This window comes from Zosterops lateralis, assembly GCF_965231275.1.
Source record: "Zosterops lateralis genome assembly, chromosome: 1".
NCBI classification, from domain to species: domain Eukaryota; kingdom Metazoa; phylum Chordata; class Aves; order Passeriformes; family Zosteropidae; genus Zosterops; species Zosterops lateralis.
Window position 1 is genome coordinate 3717899 of NC_139762.1, and position 19638 is coordinate 3737536.

Sequence of the window (19638 nt, forward strand, 5' to 3'; positions counted from 1 at the left end):
AGGGAAGAGACACCATTCCTACTATTTTTTGTTTGTTTGTTTGTTTATTTGTTTTGGCTGTTTTGTGTTCTTCAAAGGAAGAACATCCAAGTCATCAGTTCTGGGTGTGCTGGACCCCACAGACTCAGCCTGGGGCTGGGGACACGGTGAACTCTGGCTGCATCTGCCCCTCAGGAACTCTTTGGATGTTACAAAAGGGAGTGGATTGTGCAATCCCTGTGCCTGCAGATGTGCTGTGGGATCCCACTTTAACCCTCCTGCTGTCTGAGGTGCCCCAATCATGTAAAAGAGGATTGCATTGCACGTGGTTTATCAGACTCAGCTGGGTCTTAATCTGGGAGCAGGGACCTGAAAAGCATCTTCAGGGTTGGGATTTCACCACCCAATTGATTTTACTCTTGTGGAAGAGTTCAACCTTTTCCCTGAAGATCCTCAGAGCTGGAAATGCCCCTCAGTGGCAGAAGCTCACATTGCCATGGCAGAGGTGGGTCCAGTGAGGGAAGATCTTCCAGACAAGAAGGAAAACCATGTTTAAGGTCAGGAATCCTTCAGAAACTCTTCCCAGCTCCACAGCCCACCAGCCAGACCAGGGAAAAATGAGGATTTTCTGTTCCATGGCCTGTGCTTTGCCCCCTGCAGTGAACATTGTGTTGACCATCATCTGGTTCCTATAATTAACTTCCCTTCTGGAAATCCCATCTGGATTTCCTGACCAGAACATCCCATTCCCAGCCCTGCACACATTATTGAGGACCATTTTTTGTAGGTGAGAATTTATGGCACTTTTAAACCACAGCCAAACCAGCACCAGGATCCAGGTGTGAAGTTTATCAGGTTTATCAGGCTGTGAGCATTTCTGGGAGAAATTGGCTTCTTCAAGTGTGGAAATGCAGCTTTGACCCCTTAATTTCACTCCCAAATTCCCAGGTTTGGGCTTCAGGGAATCACACAGAAGCAGCAGAACAGGGTGAGGAAAGAGAAGAAGCAACAAAGCCTAAAACCAAAAACCTGAAATCGTTAGTACCTTTTTTACAAGGCAGTGTGTGCTAATGTAAGGCCTGTTATTGCTGTAATTATAACTGTGCTCACTATCGCTGGTAATGGATGTGCTTTCCATGCTCACAGGGCTGCAGGCAGGGAAGGAACCTTCTCCTTCCACAGCTTTCCCAACCTGGGCATGGAGCCATCCATCCACAGCTCCCAGCACGCCCAGAACTGAGCCTTGCAAAGAGCTTGAGGAGAATCAAACTCAGCAACCCCATCCCACTGATTTACAGTGACAGTCCAGATCATGGTCGTGGTTATACAGTCTGGAAATATTGTTGTGGGTGAATAAACAAAATAAGTGAATTTTTAAATTTTTTTTCACTTGCAAGACCTTTGGGAGTTCTGGATTGAGTTTATAGCCATCACCTTCCTGTATTTCTGCTCTTTTCTGTCTATCAGCTTGTCTATCAAACTCAGCAACCCTGTCCTACTGATTTACAGTGACACTCCAGACCATGGTCGTGGTTACACAGCCTGGAAATGTTCATGTGGGTGAATAAACAAAATAAGTGAACAATTTTTTTATTCTTTTCTTAATCTGCAAGACCTTTGGGAGTTCTGGATTGTGTTTACAGCCATCACCTTGCTGTATTTCTACTCTTTTCTGTATATCAGCCTTTGGAGGAGATTTGTGTCATTCATCTCCTCAGTGACACAAATTGATATCAGATAGTTTATTCTGGAGGTATTTCACAGCAACATTTCATGCCACAGCTAAACCTGGACCAGGTGAGGCTGAGCAATGTAAAGAGCAAAATAACATCTTTATTTTCTCCTAGGTGAACACACATTTTCTACCAAGCATGGCCAGAAATCCTCTTGATTCAGCCAAGTACCAGCTCCAGGCTTTGCCCCACAAAATTAAATACAGGATAGGAAATAGAGGGAAGTGATTTCCTCAGCATCAAAGTACAGCAAAATGTGCAGATCTTCTCCGAAAAGCCTTCATTTAGAACCAAAAAAATATCAAGGTTGGCTCCCCAGAGTGCAGCATCCCCCTGGGATGGCACAAAGAACCCCTTAACCCGTGGAGTCAGAGCACAGAGATGGGAGAGAAAAAAAATAAAAATCACATTTCTTCCGAGAAGCAGGGACATTATCCCTGACCTGGGATCCAAGCCACTGTGGATTAAAACTCTTTGGAACAAGAGGACAATCACACTTTTTTTTCCTCCTTATATACAAAGCAATTTGCCTCTTCAATGGCATAAGAATTAAATCCAGCTGGAATGGCTTTTTAATTAAAATCATACTTTGCTTATCAGAGTGAGAGCACTTAACTGATTACAAAGGGAACGTGGCAAACTCTGCATCCCATTCCCCAAGCCTCAAACTCCCTGAGCTAAACCCTGTGTTAACCCCTGTGTAAACCTTTTACAGGCTGCCCTACATGAGCTCTTCTCACCCCATTCATGGATCAGAGAAAGTCATGTAGGACACGCAGAGTGTCTGTAAAAACTGAGACAAAAGCTCGTTCCTTGAACCTGCTGGAGTTCAGTTTGCTGAATCCTGGGAATTTCCTAAGCTAAGAATCTCCATACACTGGATTTCATCTCCTTGGCTGTGTTTTTATGTTCATAGAGAACTGAAATGTTTCTCACTGTCCTGGAAGAACCCCGGGGCCAAAAGCTGAACCAATTCCTGGCAAATTCCTCCCACTCCAGTGGTTAAGAAACCCTTTCTTCCCAAGCATCATCATCACCCACACTTGCTTCCAGAATTCTCTTCCTTTACTACAAAATTCCCAGCTCAGGATATGGATAAGGGTGGGTCACACCCCCCTGAGGTGTTCCCTGAGGAACATCCCACATCCCTGGGGTCACTGGAACGTGCTGCCTGTGCCCTACACGTGGGTCTCAGCCCCCCAGGGCTGCTCCTGTCACAACTTCCAGGCACATTTCCTTAGGAATCCTTAGATAGGACAGTCAGCAGGAGTCAAACGTGAGGTCTTTGAAGTCAGTGTCCTCATAGGGTCAGTGTCATTGATGACCAGTGGCTTTTAGGGTTGGGTTGGGTCAGGTCCGTTGGTTTCGTCCATCATGTAGAGGATTTGTAGGGAGGGGAGGGCAGGTAGAATTAGGGCCATAGCTGGGAGGATCAGCTCAGATGAGCTCCATCTCTTGTGCATCAACTTGACAGATTTTTTGTGAGTACAAGAGCTAGAAGGTAAAGAACTAGGCTGCAGATAGGCAACCATTAGGGCGTGGTTGTGGGATTCTACAAGTTCTATAATAGGTGATGAGTTGTCCTGGAATTGTGAGTGGTTGGGCATATTTGGGTGTTGAGGGTTTCCACCTGTAATTAATCCCACAGTGGGACCCTTCCATGGCACAGCCAGGCTCATGTCAGCCAAGCTAAGCTGATTTATCCTGCCCAGGGTGGTGGCTGCAGGGCAGGATTTTCCCAAGCAGAGCCAGGAGTTAAATTCCTGAGGGCTCAATGAATATGTGACTGAATTCCTGAGGGCTTTTATCTCCTTGTGTCCTTTGCCAGCTCCTGTGAGGGGAAGGGATGCTGGGGGAGATGCTGGAGATGAGGTCTTGGACTTGTGCTGTTTGCAGTGATCCTTTGGGAATTCCCTTGAAATAGCACTGCCACAGGAACTCAGCAGAACTTTCTTTGCAGACAGAAAGGAAATCAGATGTCAGGAAAGACACGATTTTTATCTCCACTAAAAATTATTTCAGCCACAAGGTGCCGATTTAGGCTGAATTAACCATCTCATGGCCAAACCCAAGAATGTTTCTCTTCATGTGTCTCACAAATAATGAAGAAAATGCAGCTCTTCCCTCACACTCCTCCTGCCCTGTCCCTCCTGACACCCAAGAGTGCTGCTTTCCATCACTCTATTTAAATGCCACCATCCTGCAGGGAAACAACCCACTGATAAACCCCACAGTAGATCTCAGTGGCCAGAACTTCTTAGATTCCTAAATACTCTTAAACTCCAGACTTAGCCCAGTATTACATTTCTAAGCCTGAAAACGTTCTTCCCCAATTAAGTCTGCTGCTGTTGAAGGGAGTTAGAGAACCCCAGACTCCAAGGCTGAAGTTGAAACTGATAGTTGTGATAGGACTTTCAAAAGTGAAACTCTTCCACCATCTGACCTGTGGCACAGGTCATGATCCTTTCTCTGAGTGGGTCAGGCTGACAGCCTGAGAATCAGGAAAGTGGCATTTCCCTCCTTCCCGGAAATGGTTCTGCCATCAGTTAAAGATGGGGCACATCCTGGCCATTTTCTGGCCTGAAAAGAAAGTTTGAAAACAAAGCCTTTTTCTTTATTTATTCACCTTTCTGTTAAGAAAAAATAACTGAGGACTTCTGAACATATCCAGTTTCTTGATGGGAAGGAAAGGGGGGAAAGGATATTCTGTTTTTTCTTCCTCATTGACTAAGAATGGAAACCCCCAAGGAAAAATCCCTTCATCTCCTCTTAACTTTACAAAATAACACACCTTGCTGAGATTATTCCTCAAGGGAAAGATTAGGTTTTTGTCAAAGGAAAATATCTTTGAAAGGCAGAGTCATCAAAGTCTAATGTGAAGAGACCACTCACCAATCTTTATATCTTGGCCTTAATATCAATTAAATCTCATTTCCCAGTACCCACAGGGCAGCTCTGGTCACTCACTGGTGAGCTCTGCAGAATTTTGATGGGTTCCTCACTGCAGACCTCACTGTTGGGGTACAAATTCAATTTTAGATTTCTCTCCCTCCTGCCCCTTGTAAGCAGCTCATGTCCCTGTGCTTGTGGGGCTGGAGGTGGTCACTTCGTCTTTTCTGGTGGGAAGCACAATTTTTAAATTTTGCTGTTGTTATTTTAGCACAGTGTGAATAGTCAGGGTGAGACTCTATTACTCATATGAGAACGATCAAAAATATCAATCCTCCTCTCCATTCCAGTTATTTTCCAGGAAACAGAGCACATCTGCTTGGTGAAACACCACACTGGGACTGTCCCCCAACCTTTGTGTGAGCATTGAGCACATGGATATCCCAATGGAAACCATTCCCTGGCTCTGCTCCCTAACAAAACACTCCTTTCCCTTCATGGCCATAATCTCCAGGCTGGCACAGGAAGGGCTGAGGCTGCTGTGGATGGACCCCTCAAAACAAGGGGTGGTTTTGGGAGAGGGCAGTGAGCCCTGTCATAGCTGGAGCAAAGTTGTCCAGCTGGCTTTGAGCTTCTGCCACACAGACACATCCCCAGTGTGTCCACACACACAAATTCCAAAATAAAGAGCCTAGAGGAAGATTGTTGAAAGAGGAATCATCAGTGGGATCGTTCCCCCAGAGATCTGGCAAATCCACAACACTGGTGGGACTGGACTCTGAGGAGACACCATTGAAGTATCTCAGTACTTAAAGGAGGTTTATATAAAAGAGGGAGAGCAATTTTTCACATGGGCAGATAGATATGGGACAAGAGAATGGTTCTAAATGAAGAAGAGAGATTTATTAGATGTCAAGAAGAAATTCTCCACTGTGAGGGTGGGGAGGTCCTGGCACAGGTTCCCAGAGAAGCTGTGGCTGCCCCTGGATCCCTGGAAGTGTCCAAGGCCAGGCTGGACAGGGCTTGGGGCAACCTGGGACAGTGAGAGGTGTCCCTGGACAGGGCAGGGAGTGGAATGGGATGATTTTAAGCTCCTTTCCCAGTCATTCCATGACTCTGTGATGATTACACAAACCCCTAGAGAGGTCCTGCCCATCTCCCAACAAACCACATTGGATTTCTACACTGGATTTTAGTTTCTAAACCAGAAGAAATGTTCCTCTATGACCTGTTCCCATCTCCTACTCTCACCTGGCTGAAAGCCAAGCACAGAAACAGCTCCAAGCCTCACCAGGCTCCCATTCCTGCACTGCCAGGTGGATCCATGACTGCCCTAATGCTTCACTCCTGCTAAAGGTGGTTCTGCCTTGGTCAGTTTGCTCTGACAGGAGAGCAGGAGGGTGAGCACAGCACAGGGAACAGGCTCACATCTCACTCCCTGACTGCTGCAAACCTTCCCACACTCAGCTCAATCCAACCTCATCTAGTTCACAACGCCTCTGCACCAGCACTGGCCCTTCACTTTAGAATCATAAAATCCTGAAAGTTGGGAAAAGCCTCTGAGATCATTGAGTCCAACCATAAACCCAGCACTGACACATCCACCACTAAACCATGGCCCCAAGCACCACCTTTACACGTATTTTTGGGCACATTCAGGGAGGGTGATTCCACCTCCAACAGGAGGAGCCTGTCCCGGAGCTTGACAACACGTTCAGAGACGAAATTTCTCCTAACACTTCTGTCCTGGGTTGAGTCTAAGATGTACACAAAGTATTTATTCTATCACCATCTTCATGAACTGTTGGAACCAGGTGGGGCAGTGTTTTCCCAGGCCCCCTTCCTTTGGGCTCTTCTGCTCATGGCCCATCAATGCCTTGCCCAGGACTCACAGGTAACTCCCTCCAGGAGTTATCTCTGTTTAATGGGCCATCAAGGACCCACTTCACAACTCATCATCCCATTGGGAGATGCTCCGCCCAGGGGGAGGAGCCAAGCATTCCCACCTGGATATAATCTGGGATTTGGGACAGGACAAGCAGCCCTTACCCACTGGATTCCCAGAGGACCAGAGCTACCAGACCTTTCTACAGGATCACTGCTTCAGGAAGAGCACCTCATCTGGACTGCTTCCACCACCCTGCTCAGGTTGTATTCTGACTCTGTCAGTGGTCTTTTTTATTATTGCATTTATTTTATTTTACTTTTTTCCTTTTTTCTTATTAAATTGTATTTCTGACTTTGAGCCTCTCACTCATTTTGCTTTCAAACCACGACACCTTCCATGAGGAAAAAGATGTTTCCATTCCCTGATGTCATCACGAGTCCACATGTGTAGGGGGTGAGCACATCATCCCCATGACATCAATTAGCAATGCTAATCCAGCCAAACATTAATTACAATGCCTTTAGCATGTCAGCAGAAAAAAAGTGAAAAGAAACAAGGCAAAAGTGAGTCTCATTTTCCAGGTTGGGTTTTAGGCATTCAGCCACAAGACCACCCCCAGCAGAAAGTTCATTTCCAGAGTCTGGAGCTGAGCTGAGCTTCCCAGCTTCATCCTGAACTCTCCATCTGTAGCTGAATTTATTGGTTCATCTCCTTCTCCTGCTGGTTGCCCCAGTGGATGCTGTTCCTTGCCTGTACTTTTCCCCAGGCTACTCTGCAAGGGAAATCAGCATTTATTTTTAGGTCCATTGCTCTCTGGCTGGTTGGGCTCTCCTCCCAGGGCTGCAATATATATTTAATACTTGTTTTCAGAGCTGACAGCCCAGGAAGTTTGAGTGGTGAACTGGCACACACCAGAAATCATCATAAAAGAGAAGGGCATCAACCTGCCAAGCACCTTAACTTCCCTTCTGGAAAGAGAGACTGGACTCCTCAGCAGTCCCATAGTGAGGAAGGAAGCAAGAACCAAAGACATGGTTGCTGTTTGATGAGGATGATGATGGTGATGATGACAGCTTCATTGTGCAACAACAAATCCTGTCAGATCTGCAGCAGAGAGGAACAGGAGGGGGATACACAATTTGGGCAATTTGAAGAGGAATAAAAAAAAATCCACGCTGGAAAAAGGCAGCACAGAGGAGAGAGAAAAGTGCACCTGGGCTGCTCAGCATTCCCAGCACAGGGAATGTCCCTGGGAGTGCTGGAGCTCTGGGGGGCTCCTGGACAGGGGTGTCCAGTTCTGGATGTCTCAGTTTAGGATGGACATTGAGTGCTGTGTCCAGCTCTGGGCCCTCAGTTTAGGGAGGATGTTGAGATGCTTGAGTTCATCCAGAGGAGGCACCAAGGTGTGTGGCTTGGAAAACAAACCATATGAAGAACGACTGAGGGAGCTGGGGTTGTTTATCCTGGGGAAAAGGAGATTCAGAGGTGACCTTATCACTCTACAACTCCCTGAAAGGTGGCTGTGCTCAGGGGGGGTTGGTCTCTCTCTGCTGGCAGCGCTGACAGAAGGAGAGGACACAGTGTTGGGCTACACCAAGGGAAATATAGGTTGGATATTATGAAAAAGTTTTTCAAAGAAAGAGTGATAAAGTACTGGAATGGCCTGCCTGGGAAGGTGGTGGAGTCACCATCCCTGGATGTGTTTAAACAAAGACTGGATGTGGCACTGGGTGCCAGGGTTTAGTTGAGGTGTCAGGGCTGGGTTGGACTAGATGATCTTGAAGGTCTCTCCCAATCCAGAAATTCTGTGATTCTGTGACCCAGGTGGGATCAGCAGAGCCAGGGGTCATCCCACATGAGGGGTTCAGCTCAGATTTGGGATCATTCTGCAGTGGATCTCTCCAAAGGCTCTGCTTCCCAACCCCTCTGCAGCTGGGCTTCAGGACTCCTGCCCATGGCTCAGCACAACCTCCACCCTCTCCCTCATCCCCATATCCCCAGGCAATTCCATGCTGGGATCACAGGTCCTGGCCAGACCCTGAGCTCTCCACCACAGCCTGCAACAGTCCCAGGGGTCTTTTCCTTTCCCATCTCTCTTTCCAAGGAGCAGGCTCAGTGCTCCTGAGCTGCATGAGGGGTCCTCCCTTCAGGGAAACACAACTTTTCTTCAGCCCTTCACTTTGCTCTTCTTCCAAAACTCAACTCAACATTTTTTAAATATGCCCCTCAAAAAATCCAGCCCTTGTTTCACTTCCTGATAACAACAACACTCAGCAAACAAATTTGGACAGATAACCAAAGCTCCAGCTTTATAGCTGGGGTTAAAAATGTTTTCAGATATTTTCTTGGTCCCTTAAGGCATTTCTTAGGCTCGGGTCAAGTAGACCCATGGCAGTGAGCTCCAACTCTAATTTCCTTTTCTGTCTACAAAACCATCAGGGCTTTACTAGCACAGTTTAACCACCAGAGATGTCTGGCTCTGGGAACAACTTTCCAGTGAAAGCAGCACAGAAAAAAAAAGTGGATTTTAAGAAAATGAAGGTAAATAACTGTATGGTTAAAATGGGAGCCCTGTGTTGACACAATTTAAGGAGACAGAAAATTTGTTCCTGCTTTATATCCCCAAGTTTGTAAGACCCAAATGAAAACAAGCAGCTGAGGTGGAAGGCACAAATACACACACCAACACCAGGAATCCCTTCCTCATGGTGTATAAATTTAATTATTGTGTAGATCGCGTACTTCCAGTGCACCTTCAGCCTCTGGCAGACACCAGTGAACCATCTCCAAAAGGAGCAGGGACCAAGATGAATGGACCACTAAAAGCAACATCTCAAACCAGAGTTTTATTAAGTGCTCTTATAGCCATGATTGACTGCTGATATATGACATGTGGTATTTTTTATTAGACTGACTAGCACAGCTAGAGGCAGAAAAAAAGCTTTTAAGGCTCTTTACCCTGGAACACAGTGAGGAAACTTCCAGTTATGCATTTCATGGGTCTTAAAAAAACAAAAAAAAACCCCACCCTGTTCTGAGTTCTGTCAAGTTGGTTAATTACAGAAATAAAAATAACACAGAAATAAAAAGAAATAAGGAGCTTTGTGGGGTTGGGGGATATGAAAAGTTATCACCTCTGCAGCAGCATGGAGCGAGCAGGTGGGAAGGAAACTGTGGCAGGATATAAAAATCCACATTTCCACCAGGACTGAGGGCTTTAATGCCCAGAAGAGCCAGGAATGTTAATTTGGGAGCTCAGCTGCAGGTCTGTGACATGAAGGATGGGAGTGATGGTTTTGCCACGGGACAACCACCACTCTGATCTCATGTTATCCCAAACATCCCAAACAGCAATGGCTACTCAGCATTTTTTTTCCTCTTTTTTATCCCTCAGCAAGTATTTCTATACCTGAAAGCACACATTTTTCTAAGCATAAATATATATACACGCATATAAATATCTATTTCAGTCATTCCAATATAAGCTGTTTTTCTCTTGATAGACCCTTTCCTCATCTGCATTGCACACAAACAGCCTGAAGATAAACCTTTGATACACCCTGTGCTCTGTGAATTCCCTGGAAAGGGAGGAGAGGGAGAGAGGGGCAAGGGGGAACAAAGTTGAATTTTGCTGGAGAGGCTGCTGAAAACAAAAACTGTTTGAACAATTCCTGTGCTCCAACAACAGAGCAGGTGAAAGAAAAAAAAAAAAGCTTTGCACAGAGAAATTGCAAAAAAAAAAAAAAAACAAACCCAAACTGTCCAAGGAAAGTCAGGGAGCAGAGAAGAGCAGAAAGGATGGGAAATTTCCTTGAGACAGATCACTGGAGTTAAATGCATGGCTGAGACCCACATGGCTCTGCAGACGTGTTTAATGTCATATTCACCCCCCAAAAAATGCACTCAGCCTTGCAGCTGAGACTTGAGCACATCAGAAATTCCTCCTGTAGTGCTTGGCCTCCTCTTGGTGCCCTGGAAAGCTGGGAACTCTCTCAGCAGCTTTTTTCTCTGCCTCTGAGGATGTCAAGCGAAAAAGACAGCCTGTTCCTATTGTAAAAACAGGCTGGAAAAGCCTAATTATCCTTAAAAGGCAGGATGAAAATGGTAAAAAAACCCCAAATAGATGGATGCAGATGTGGAAAGAAACAAGTGAATTACTCAGTGTTGGGTTTGAATTTTGCTTTGGAGTCACCACAGGGCAACAGGAAATGCCCATGAACTCTCAAGGAGGGAATCCCAAAGAATTGGAACAAAGCAGCCACATCATTCCTTGATGAATTGTCCCAAATTACATGGAGGAAAACAGGCAAAAAATACCAGGCACAGCTCAGGACTGAGCCCAGCCACTGATGGTGAGGAGGATGAAGTGGGTTTAGCCCCTTTAAACCAGGCACAGGTTTAATCTCCACTCAGGAAACTCAGGAGGGCAGTGAAAAGTGACTAAAAAAAAAAAAAAAATAATTTAAAAAAAGGCAAGTACATGTGTCCCAGGTAGCCATGAGCAGGATGAACGAGTTCCCCTCTCCCCTGACAAATGGATGGTGTAGAAGATTTAACAATAATCTTAATAATCCACCTCACATTCACTGAAAATGAGAGCTGGATGTGGCTATGGCAAAATAAAGGTGGCAGAGGTGTAATTCCCATCCAGGTTTGGCTCCTGGCCATTTCCAAGCTGAGGCCATAAAAATGCTGAGGGTCAGCCTTGAGGCTGCTTTTCATTTTGGTGCAAATGTGCAGAGTTGTTGTGGATCCCCTTTTTTTTTTTTTTTTTTTTTTTTTTTTTTTTTTTTTTTTTTTTTTGGCGGAGGGGGTGGTGATCATCACAACCAGTACATTTTATTTTATTTCATTTTCTTCCTGCCTGGCAAGGGGTTGTGTTCCTCAAAGTTTGAGCTGCCACTTGGGAGGGGTGAAATAAAACCTGTTCTTGGGTAAGGAATAAAGCAGGCTGCAGGGAAAAGCTCAGCATGGAGCTAATTTCCTTATTTTTCTTTTTTTTTTTTTTTTTTTTTTCCCACTCTTACACAACACAAGAAACCACTTTGAGGCTTAAGATCTCTAAAGAGAGGTATCTGCCAAAGGATTGAAGTGCCGCTGTATCTATGAGAGTTCACGAAGATGCAGAATGAGGTAACTTTAATTTGGGTGCTCACAGCATCACAGAATCCCAGAATCCTACAATGGTTTGGGTTGAGAGGGACCTTAAAGAGCATCTCCTTGCAAACCTGCTGCCACAGAGCATCTGCAGGGGCCTCACTCTCTGCAAAGGGATGATGTGGGGATATTTTTCTATCCCTGCAGTGGCCTGAGAGTGGTCAGCAGCACTTGGCCTGACCCCACAGGGGCTCAGACCCTCGTGGTTGTTCAGACACCCACAGGGAAATGCCAAAATCCAGAGAGAAATGTCCTGATCTGCCAGGAGAACCCCACCTGCAAGGGAGCTGCCAGGCTGAGCATCTGTGACAGCCAGTGACATCTGGGAGGGCCCTGGGGACACTGCTCAGATCTCAGCTGGGGTGTTCCAGATCACCAGGGATTTACTGAAACATCTGCTCAACACAAGATCCAGGCTGGAGCCTCAAAGTCTTCTCAAAAGACACCCAATAGATTTCAGCTTTCAAAAGGAGACACCAAGTATTGATATTTTGCCCTGCAGACAAGAATTGTATTTAAATAGATTTTTTTTTCCTCCTGTCTCTCTTGATGAGATGACAGGGATGAGGATGAAAAAACCTGTGGAGTTCATAGAGGAGGAGGAAGAGAAGATCCCCTGCTGAATAAAGAGCAGGATCATGGGGGTGGTGGCTCAGCAAACAAGGTTGGGACCTCTGTATTCAATTCCTTTGGCCTCTTCTCCACTTTAAATCGATGCAAATCAATGAGGCCAAGCCATGGCAGCCAGCAGAGTTGATCAAAACCTCATCACCCACCCTGTTTGTCCAGCTCGTATCAAAAAAATAGCCCCAGTTCGGTTCTGAATTAGAAAATAATGACAATTCTGTGCAAATATTGGGATTTAAATGCCGAGCAGATTTACAGGAGTGTAAATCTCCAGCTGCCAGCAATGCAAACAGTGAAATGGAGAGTCAGGGACTGCCCTGGAGAGGGGGAAAAATCCACCTAATGCGACTAATGGAGGAATTTAGAGCTGTTAATAGCCACTGAAAAAAGTGACTGCACTAATTTAAAATGCATCAGGGTCTCTAAAATTCTTGTACAGGAACAGGAGTTTACATCCTGGAAACTGGAAATCCTATATACACATATATATATACACACATATATGCATATATAAATGTGTGTATATATATACACATATATATAGACATATATATGTATATACACATATATATACATAAATACACACATATAAATATATATAACTATAAAAATATAAATATTTTATTATATATTTTATATAAAACATATACACATATATACATATATAAAATATTTATTAAATATTATATATCATTATAATACATATTATAATATATAATTATAATAATTATTATTTATATACGAATACACACACACATATATATATACACATACATATATATTTTTATATATATATATATAAAGCAGTCAGTGCTGGAGATAAGATCTGCCCCAATAAAGTGCCACTAAAGCAGCACTAATTCGAGCTCTGCAGCCTTGAGCAACCCACAGCACACATCCCTGCTGACAAAAAAAAAAATCCCTAAATTCACTTCACAACCCGCCAGCTCCAAATTCCCCAGCTGAGAGCTGATGTCACCCACAGCAGCCCCAGCCAGGGCTGCACTGACCTCAAGGCACCTCATCTGCCTTGGCACCCACAGCACTGGGGGCAAAAAAATATAGCAGAGGCTGAAAGAGCAAGGGGATCTCACATCTGCTTGCTCCTCTTCACCTCACCTGCTCGCTCCCAGCGGGTCAGGCTTTGTTCACTGGGGCTATTTATATTTGTGCAGATTGGCAATTATTAAACATAAGTGCTTTGCTATTATAGCTCTTCCCTCGTTAGGGTTTGTGCATGAGGCTGAGATGGGTCAAAGCCATTTGTGGCAAAGCTACAGCCAGGAGGGGATGCTCCTAACAAAGCTGAAGTTGTGGGATGGAAAATGTTTGTGCTGTATTAATGACGTCCTCATCAGAAGGAAAGTTTGCAGCTTTTTTTTTTTTAACATCTTCAGGAGCTTTTAGGTTTTTTAGCAGCACTGAAGCAGCCTGGTGTTGCCCCCTTTAACAAATAAATGGATTTTATAAGGATGTGAGGAGCATCCAATGGCTCCAGGGGGCTCATCCCCTTCTCCAAAATCTCCTCCAAACCTTCCCTTGGGCACCTCCTGAGTGCTGATGAATGAACCCTCCCTGCATCGCGGGAAGGCTGAAGGTTGTACCCAGAGAAATCCCCAGCCTGCTGCAGGCTCTCCAAAAGGGAATGGTGACAAAAAGGCTGCTCAGGTGGGGAACAGCCTCCTCCAGCTGTGCACAGGATCCTCCCTGCCATGGCAGCAGCTGTGGGAGCCCTGGGTGGATGCCACTCTGAGGGTTGGCATCTCATCCCTGGGCCTCCCATAAACCAAAAAGGTTTTGGGTTTTCTTCCACTGCTGCCCTCTGAGATTTAATTTTTGTCTCCCCTCTCAGCTCAGGTCCCAGCCAGCTGAAGCTGTGGGAGCTTAGGACTTGTGAAAAATATCTGTGAATGTGGAAGGGAGGGACTCAGCCCTCAGAGAGGGAAAAACCAGCCCAGCTGCACAGGGCAGGACAGGAGGACAAACCTGGGCCATGGCACAGGCTGGTCTGTGTGTCTGTCCATCCTGCTGGGCCAGCCCCTCCTGCTCTGGGCTCCCCAGTCACCTCCAGCTTCTTTTCTCTGTGGTTTTGGCCCTTGATTTGGGATTTTTTTCTTGGCTGCATTTCCTAGATTTTGATTCTTGTGAAGGACTTTCCTCTTCTCTCCAACACAGAAGAGCGAAAGTTGATGCAAGCAGGGAGTGGGGTTATATTTAACCCCACAGCCTCTCCCAGGCATTGGAAAACCACAAATCCATGTCCCCTGAGGCAGGGTGATGCAGCAGGGACCCCATTTGCAGCAGAGAGGTGACACTGCCACACTTGTGTTCCTAAACCCCAGCTGAATCCTGCTCCCCACCAAAGCCTGACTTTGAGTTTTTATTCTGCACGGATAATCTGAGCCCTTTCCTGAATTTCAGCTACTCAGGGTGTGACAAATCTCCTCCAAGTGCACTCAGGTCTGACTTTAAAAAAAAGATCATCAAATCTGGGGTCTGGTTGATCTCCACAGTGTGTGGTGCCCTTCCCCAGGCTGCCAATAAATGAGACACTTGATGCTGAACAGGGAGATCTCCCTCCTGTCCCTCTTCTCACTATTCCAACAGATTTGTGTCCACGTTCTAAGCCCAAACACCAGAAAGTTCCCAGTCCTCTCAGACCATCAGCACATCATGTGGAAGATTGATTTTGACAAGTCACCAGTCCCTCCAGTTGTTTCTGCTGGAGACCATCTGGTAAAGGCAAAAAGCTCTCTATTTCTATTTTTTTCCTTTTTTTTTTTTTTTTTTTTTCCCTGAAAATGAACATAAACTCTGCATGTTTGCCTTTTTAAGGCAGCCTCACAGCTCAAACACTTCTCTCCTGACACTCACTTACTCACTCACTTGCTCACTCTGCACTTGCCCTTTTGCCAAATGTGCAGAGCATCCCCCTGCTCTGCATCCCCCCTGATCCCTCCTTGGAAAGCCAAGAGTGAGGAGACAAAAAACCCCACTCAAAAAAGCCACTGTGAAACACTGAGAAAAGAGAACAAAATGTTTTGTCAGCCCTCAGCAGCCACCACAGGACAAAATGCAACTCTCCTGAATTTGCATTTCTACCTGGAGCAACCCTCTGGCTCTCACACCTCTCACTGGTGGTACAACAGCGAGGGCTTGGAACAGGAATTTTTTTAAAGTGCTGTAAAAACGAGGGAAAAATGCACCTCCACACACAAAATTCACAACCCAGGTGGTTTTCCCTGTCCATGGTCCCGCCTGCCTCCTGATGCTGAAAGCCTGGTAAAAAATCCCTCCTTTTAAAGAACACCCTGGTGAACTCGTCTGCTTTTACAGCCCATCACAATTCCTGGCTCCTTGTCTGGAGTTTCCCTGCTGGATACAAACCCCTGGGTTAGGGGAGGATGTGATAATGATGGTGTGAACGCTCCTGCTGACATGCTGGTGAGCTGGAGTAAAACAGCCTTGAAACAGATTTAAATATTTTCCCTAGCAGGTTTTTTTTCCCCTCAGATACAGTTTCCCCACCCTATTTTACAGTTTTACCTTTTTATGCCCTAAATAAGAGCTCCCACAATATTATTACTGCTGATTTATGTGTCTTCTCTGAAAACTTTCAGCGTTATAGAGAGGCAGAGAAGCTTTCAGAGCTACCCAGACACAGGGTTGGGCAACTGGTTCTCCTGAATAAAGTCAGTCATGCATTTATAGAAGCGTAAATGGAATAAATCACACACCCGGTGAGACACTCAGGATTTGTGGCAAGGCCTTTGTTAAACACATGTTGTTATTGCTAAAGGATCTTTGTGCTGGATGCAGGAACTGGGCTGGAGGGTTCCAGTGAGGACCTTGTCTTTTGGCCAAAACAAAAGATTGTTTAGTTTAAAGTTATGTCGATGTCACCTCACAGGTCCTCAATCAATGACAGGAGGAAGGAGATGCAGACACAGCTGAAGTGGGTGTCCCGTGAGCTCAGATTTCTCTGATTTCCCACACCCATCACATTTCCCAGCGTTTGCGCTCGGACTGATGAAGAATCAGATCTAAGTTTGTTTTATTCTTTTTTTCCATCACAAACCCACTGCAAAGGCTGGAACAGAGCAAAGCTCTGAAGAAAAGCACAAATTACACCAGATGGGCAGATTTGGCTAAATCGAGGAGCTTGGAGTCTGAAGGCACGTGGAATCCACCAACTGCTTCAAATTATCCACATTTCATGTTCTAGACACACACTGGGGGGGAAAGAAACACAAAAGTGTCTAATTTGTACCTCTTCAGACCAAATTGTCCTAATTACACCCTAAGACGACACAGAAGAACTTGAAAGGGATTATTGAGCATTTACACCACCATTAACACTTTTATCCCAACTTTTCAAAGCTGGTCCTGGCAGGAGGGCAGGACTTTAGGTGAGCGTGGCCTGATGAAGGGCAGCAAATGAGATCTGCCCAATTCCTGCTCCTCCACGCTGAGAGGTGAAAGTTTATAACAGCAATTAGAAACCACATGGCTGCAACAGTTTTATCAACATTTTTATGGCGCTGAACTTGTTGATCAGCCACTTGCTCAGAGTTATTTTTTTTCTTTTTTTTTTTTTTTTTTTTCTTTTTCCCAAGGACGTACTAATAAAAATGGTCACAATAAATTATATGAAAGAAATCCGAACCAATCGAGCTCTGCTGAGCCATCCCAGGGTCCCAGAGCCGGGTTTGCAGATTGCAGAGCTACTTTTGCTTTAAAAATCAGCCCCAAATCCCAGGTTTAAGGTGAGGAACAAACCAGGGATTTTCTCGGGCGCTGAGGCAGTTCAGTATTAGTCACCTTGCAGATCAGTGCTGATAAAGGCGCATGTGAATCTTTTTAACCCACCAGCGTGAACCAGATCCCAGGAACATTAACAACAGCAGAATAATAAAAGGGTTGGAAAGGAAGCAGGTACAGCACTGCACCCACTCTGTGCCTTGTGCTGCCCCAAAAACCTTGGGGGTTTGTGCTTTTTGGTGGCGACCCAAGAGCATCACCCAGGGCCTGATCCTGCCACCCCTCGCAGGGTGAACCTCAGCAGCCCTGTGACCTCACCCTCTGCAGGACCTGGCCCCAGAGGAGCTCCTCATGCCAACAATCTTTAAAGAAATGGGATTTTTGCCAAGGGTTTCAGTGGAAGCAAGGGTTGGAGCAGCTCCAGCAGCTGATGAGAATGCTGTCCCCTCCTCCTTTCCCCAGCTCCAGCCCTGGACACATGGGTTATTTTGGATCTTCCCTAAGGCAAGCTCTGTAGAATTCCAAGAACTGAATTGCCTGGTCATGTTGTTTAATACTTTAATCCATTTTCCCAACCTGTTCATCCTCTAAGAAAGTCTTTGGCAATGGAAATGGGTGGGTGGCTCGTGGTGACAGCCAAAACCAAAAAAAAAATTGCAAATAAATCCATTTGTTTCATTTCTTGTGGGACAAGGGAAGAAGAAAGGGGAGAAGAAAAGGGAGACAAGTGATGCACTGACACATCTGGGTTAACTTCCACTCTCTGAGGCTCAGCTTGGCTGCTCTGACTCTGATTTAAGACCAGGCTGGACGATGCTCTGAGCAACTGGTCTACTGAAATCTGTCCTATCCACAGGGCTTTGGAAACAGATGATATTTCTTTCCAACCACTCTACAATTCTGTGGTGGTTCTGTGACCACAGCCACTGCCACCAGCCCAGCAGAGCAAACACAGGGGACTTTGCAACCAAGAAATGATGGCACAACCCAGTTGTGGTGGGCAACCTCAGCCAGCCCTGCTGGGGAGGCAGCCTCACCTTCCAGAGAGAAGAGGGTTACAAGTGACAGGGAAACTCAACCACAGGCAGCACCAAATCTTCCCCTCCAACCCCAGCCTGCTCAATTAAAACCAGCCTCGCTGTAAATCAAACACTGTGAGGAATCGAGCTGAGAAAACAAAGCTTCAGCAAATCTGGGGACTCTGAACGGTCTGGGGTGGAAGGGACTTTACAGATCCTCCAATCCCACTCTCTGCCATGTGCGGGGACACCTTTCCCTGAGCGGGGAGCTGAGATAAGCGTGGGGCAGCCGTGCCCGGCGCCTGCCGGCACGGGAGATCAGCTCAGCTCACACGTGTGGCTCTGACACAGCTCCGGGAGAAACAAACCCCCCTCTAAGCTCATCCTGCCCCGAACCATCCATCCTGCTCGTCCTGCCCCCATCACCCACCCAGGAGGGGCACGGCAGCACAGACACATCCTCTGCTCCCGGCTGAGGCTCTGGAGGGCTGGAGAGCAGCGCTTTGCCCCAAACTCCTCGTGGGCAGCTGCGGGGACACCCCATCCCAGAGCCTCCCCGGGGAAATCCCATCCCAGAGCCTCCCCGGGGAAATCCCATCCCAGAGCCTTCCCACCCCCGGGAAATCCCATCCCGTTATCCCCAGGCTTGGCCAGAGCATTGCCAGGACTCCTCAAGCTCCTGAACACAAACCGAAAGCCACAAAACCTCAATGACAGCGAAACCAGGAGCCGGGCGGTGAAATAAAAGCTCTAAAATCCCAGGGCTCCTCTCACTCTCCGAAGGGACGCGCACCTGGATCTAAAGGCAAATCACCGGCAACATCCCCCCGCCTCCAGCCGCCAAAGGAGCCTCCAGGCGCTCCCAAAGTTGCCCGAAGTTTGCCCGCGGCATCCCCCGGTCACTCACCGCGGCCAGGAGGCAGCCGAGCAGCGGCACCGCTCCGGGCAGCACCGAGCCCCGCATCCTGCCCGAGCTCCGTGTCCTGCCACAGCTCCGGGTCCTGTCCCAGCTCCGGGTCCTGTCCCAGCTCCGTGTTCTGTCCCGGCTCCGTGTCTCTCCCCAGCTCCGTGTTCTGTCAGAGCTCCGTGTCCCTCCCCAGCTCCGTGTCCTGTCCCAGCTCTCTGTCCTGTCCCAGCTCCGTGTCCAGCCCCAGCCCCGCGCCGCTCCGGTTCCCGGCGCATCCAGCGGCAGCGGGCACGGCAGCGAGAGGAGGAGGAGGAGAAGAGGAGGAGGCAGAGGCTCGGAGCCCGCTCCTCTCCTCTCCTCTCCTCTCCGCTCCGCCGAGCGGCCGCAGCGCCCCCGCCCCTCCCGCACGGGGCGGCCCCGGCCCCGCCCCCGCCCGCCCCAGGTAGGGCCGGAGCCCGCGGGGAGCAGCGCCCCGGCTCCTTCCTGCCCCTTTCTTCTCCCGTTCTGCACTGTCGCCTTCCTCCCCCTTTCCTTTCACCCGGCTTTTTTTTTTTTTTTTTTTTTTTTTTTTTTTTTTTTTTTTAATTTTCGCTTTCCCCCGTTTTTTCCTCTTCTTTCTCCTGTTTTGCTTCTCGTCCCTCTCGTTCCTCCTTTTCATTTTTCCTTTATCTTTTTCCA

General features: G+C 46.9%; 1 protein-coding gene across 1 annotated transcript in view; it reads right to left on the minus strand.

Moving 5' to 3' along the window:
* The window catches only part of VIPR1 (vasoactive intestinal peptide receptor 1), a 106572-nt gene extending 87453 nt beyond the window's left edge, over positions 1 to 19119 (minus strand). The window contains exon 1 of the mRNA XM_083879908.1: positions 18961 to 19119. Within this exon, the coding sequence (XP_083736034.1) occupies positions 18961 to 19017 (57 nt within the window). The 5' untranslated portion in view covers positions 19018 to 19119. The remainder of the gene's footprint in view (positions 1 to 18960) is intronic.
* Positions 19120 to 19638: the final 519 nt, after the last annotated feature.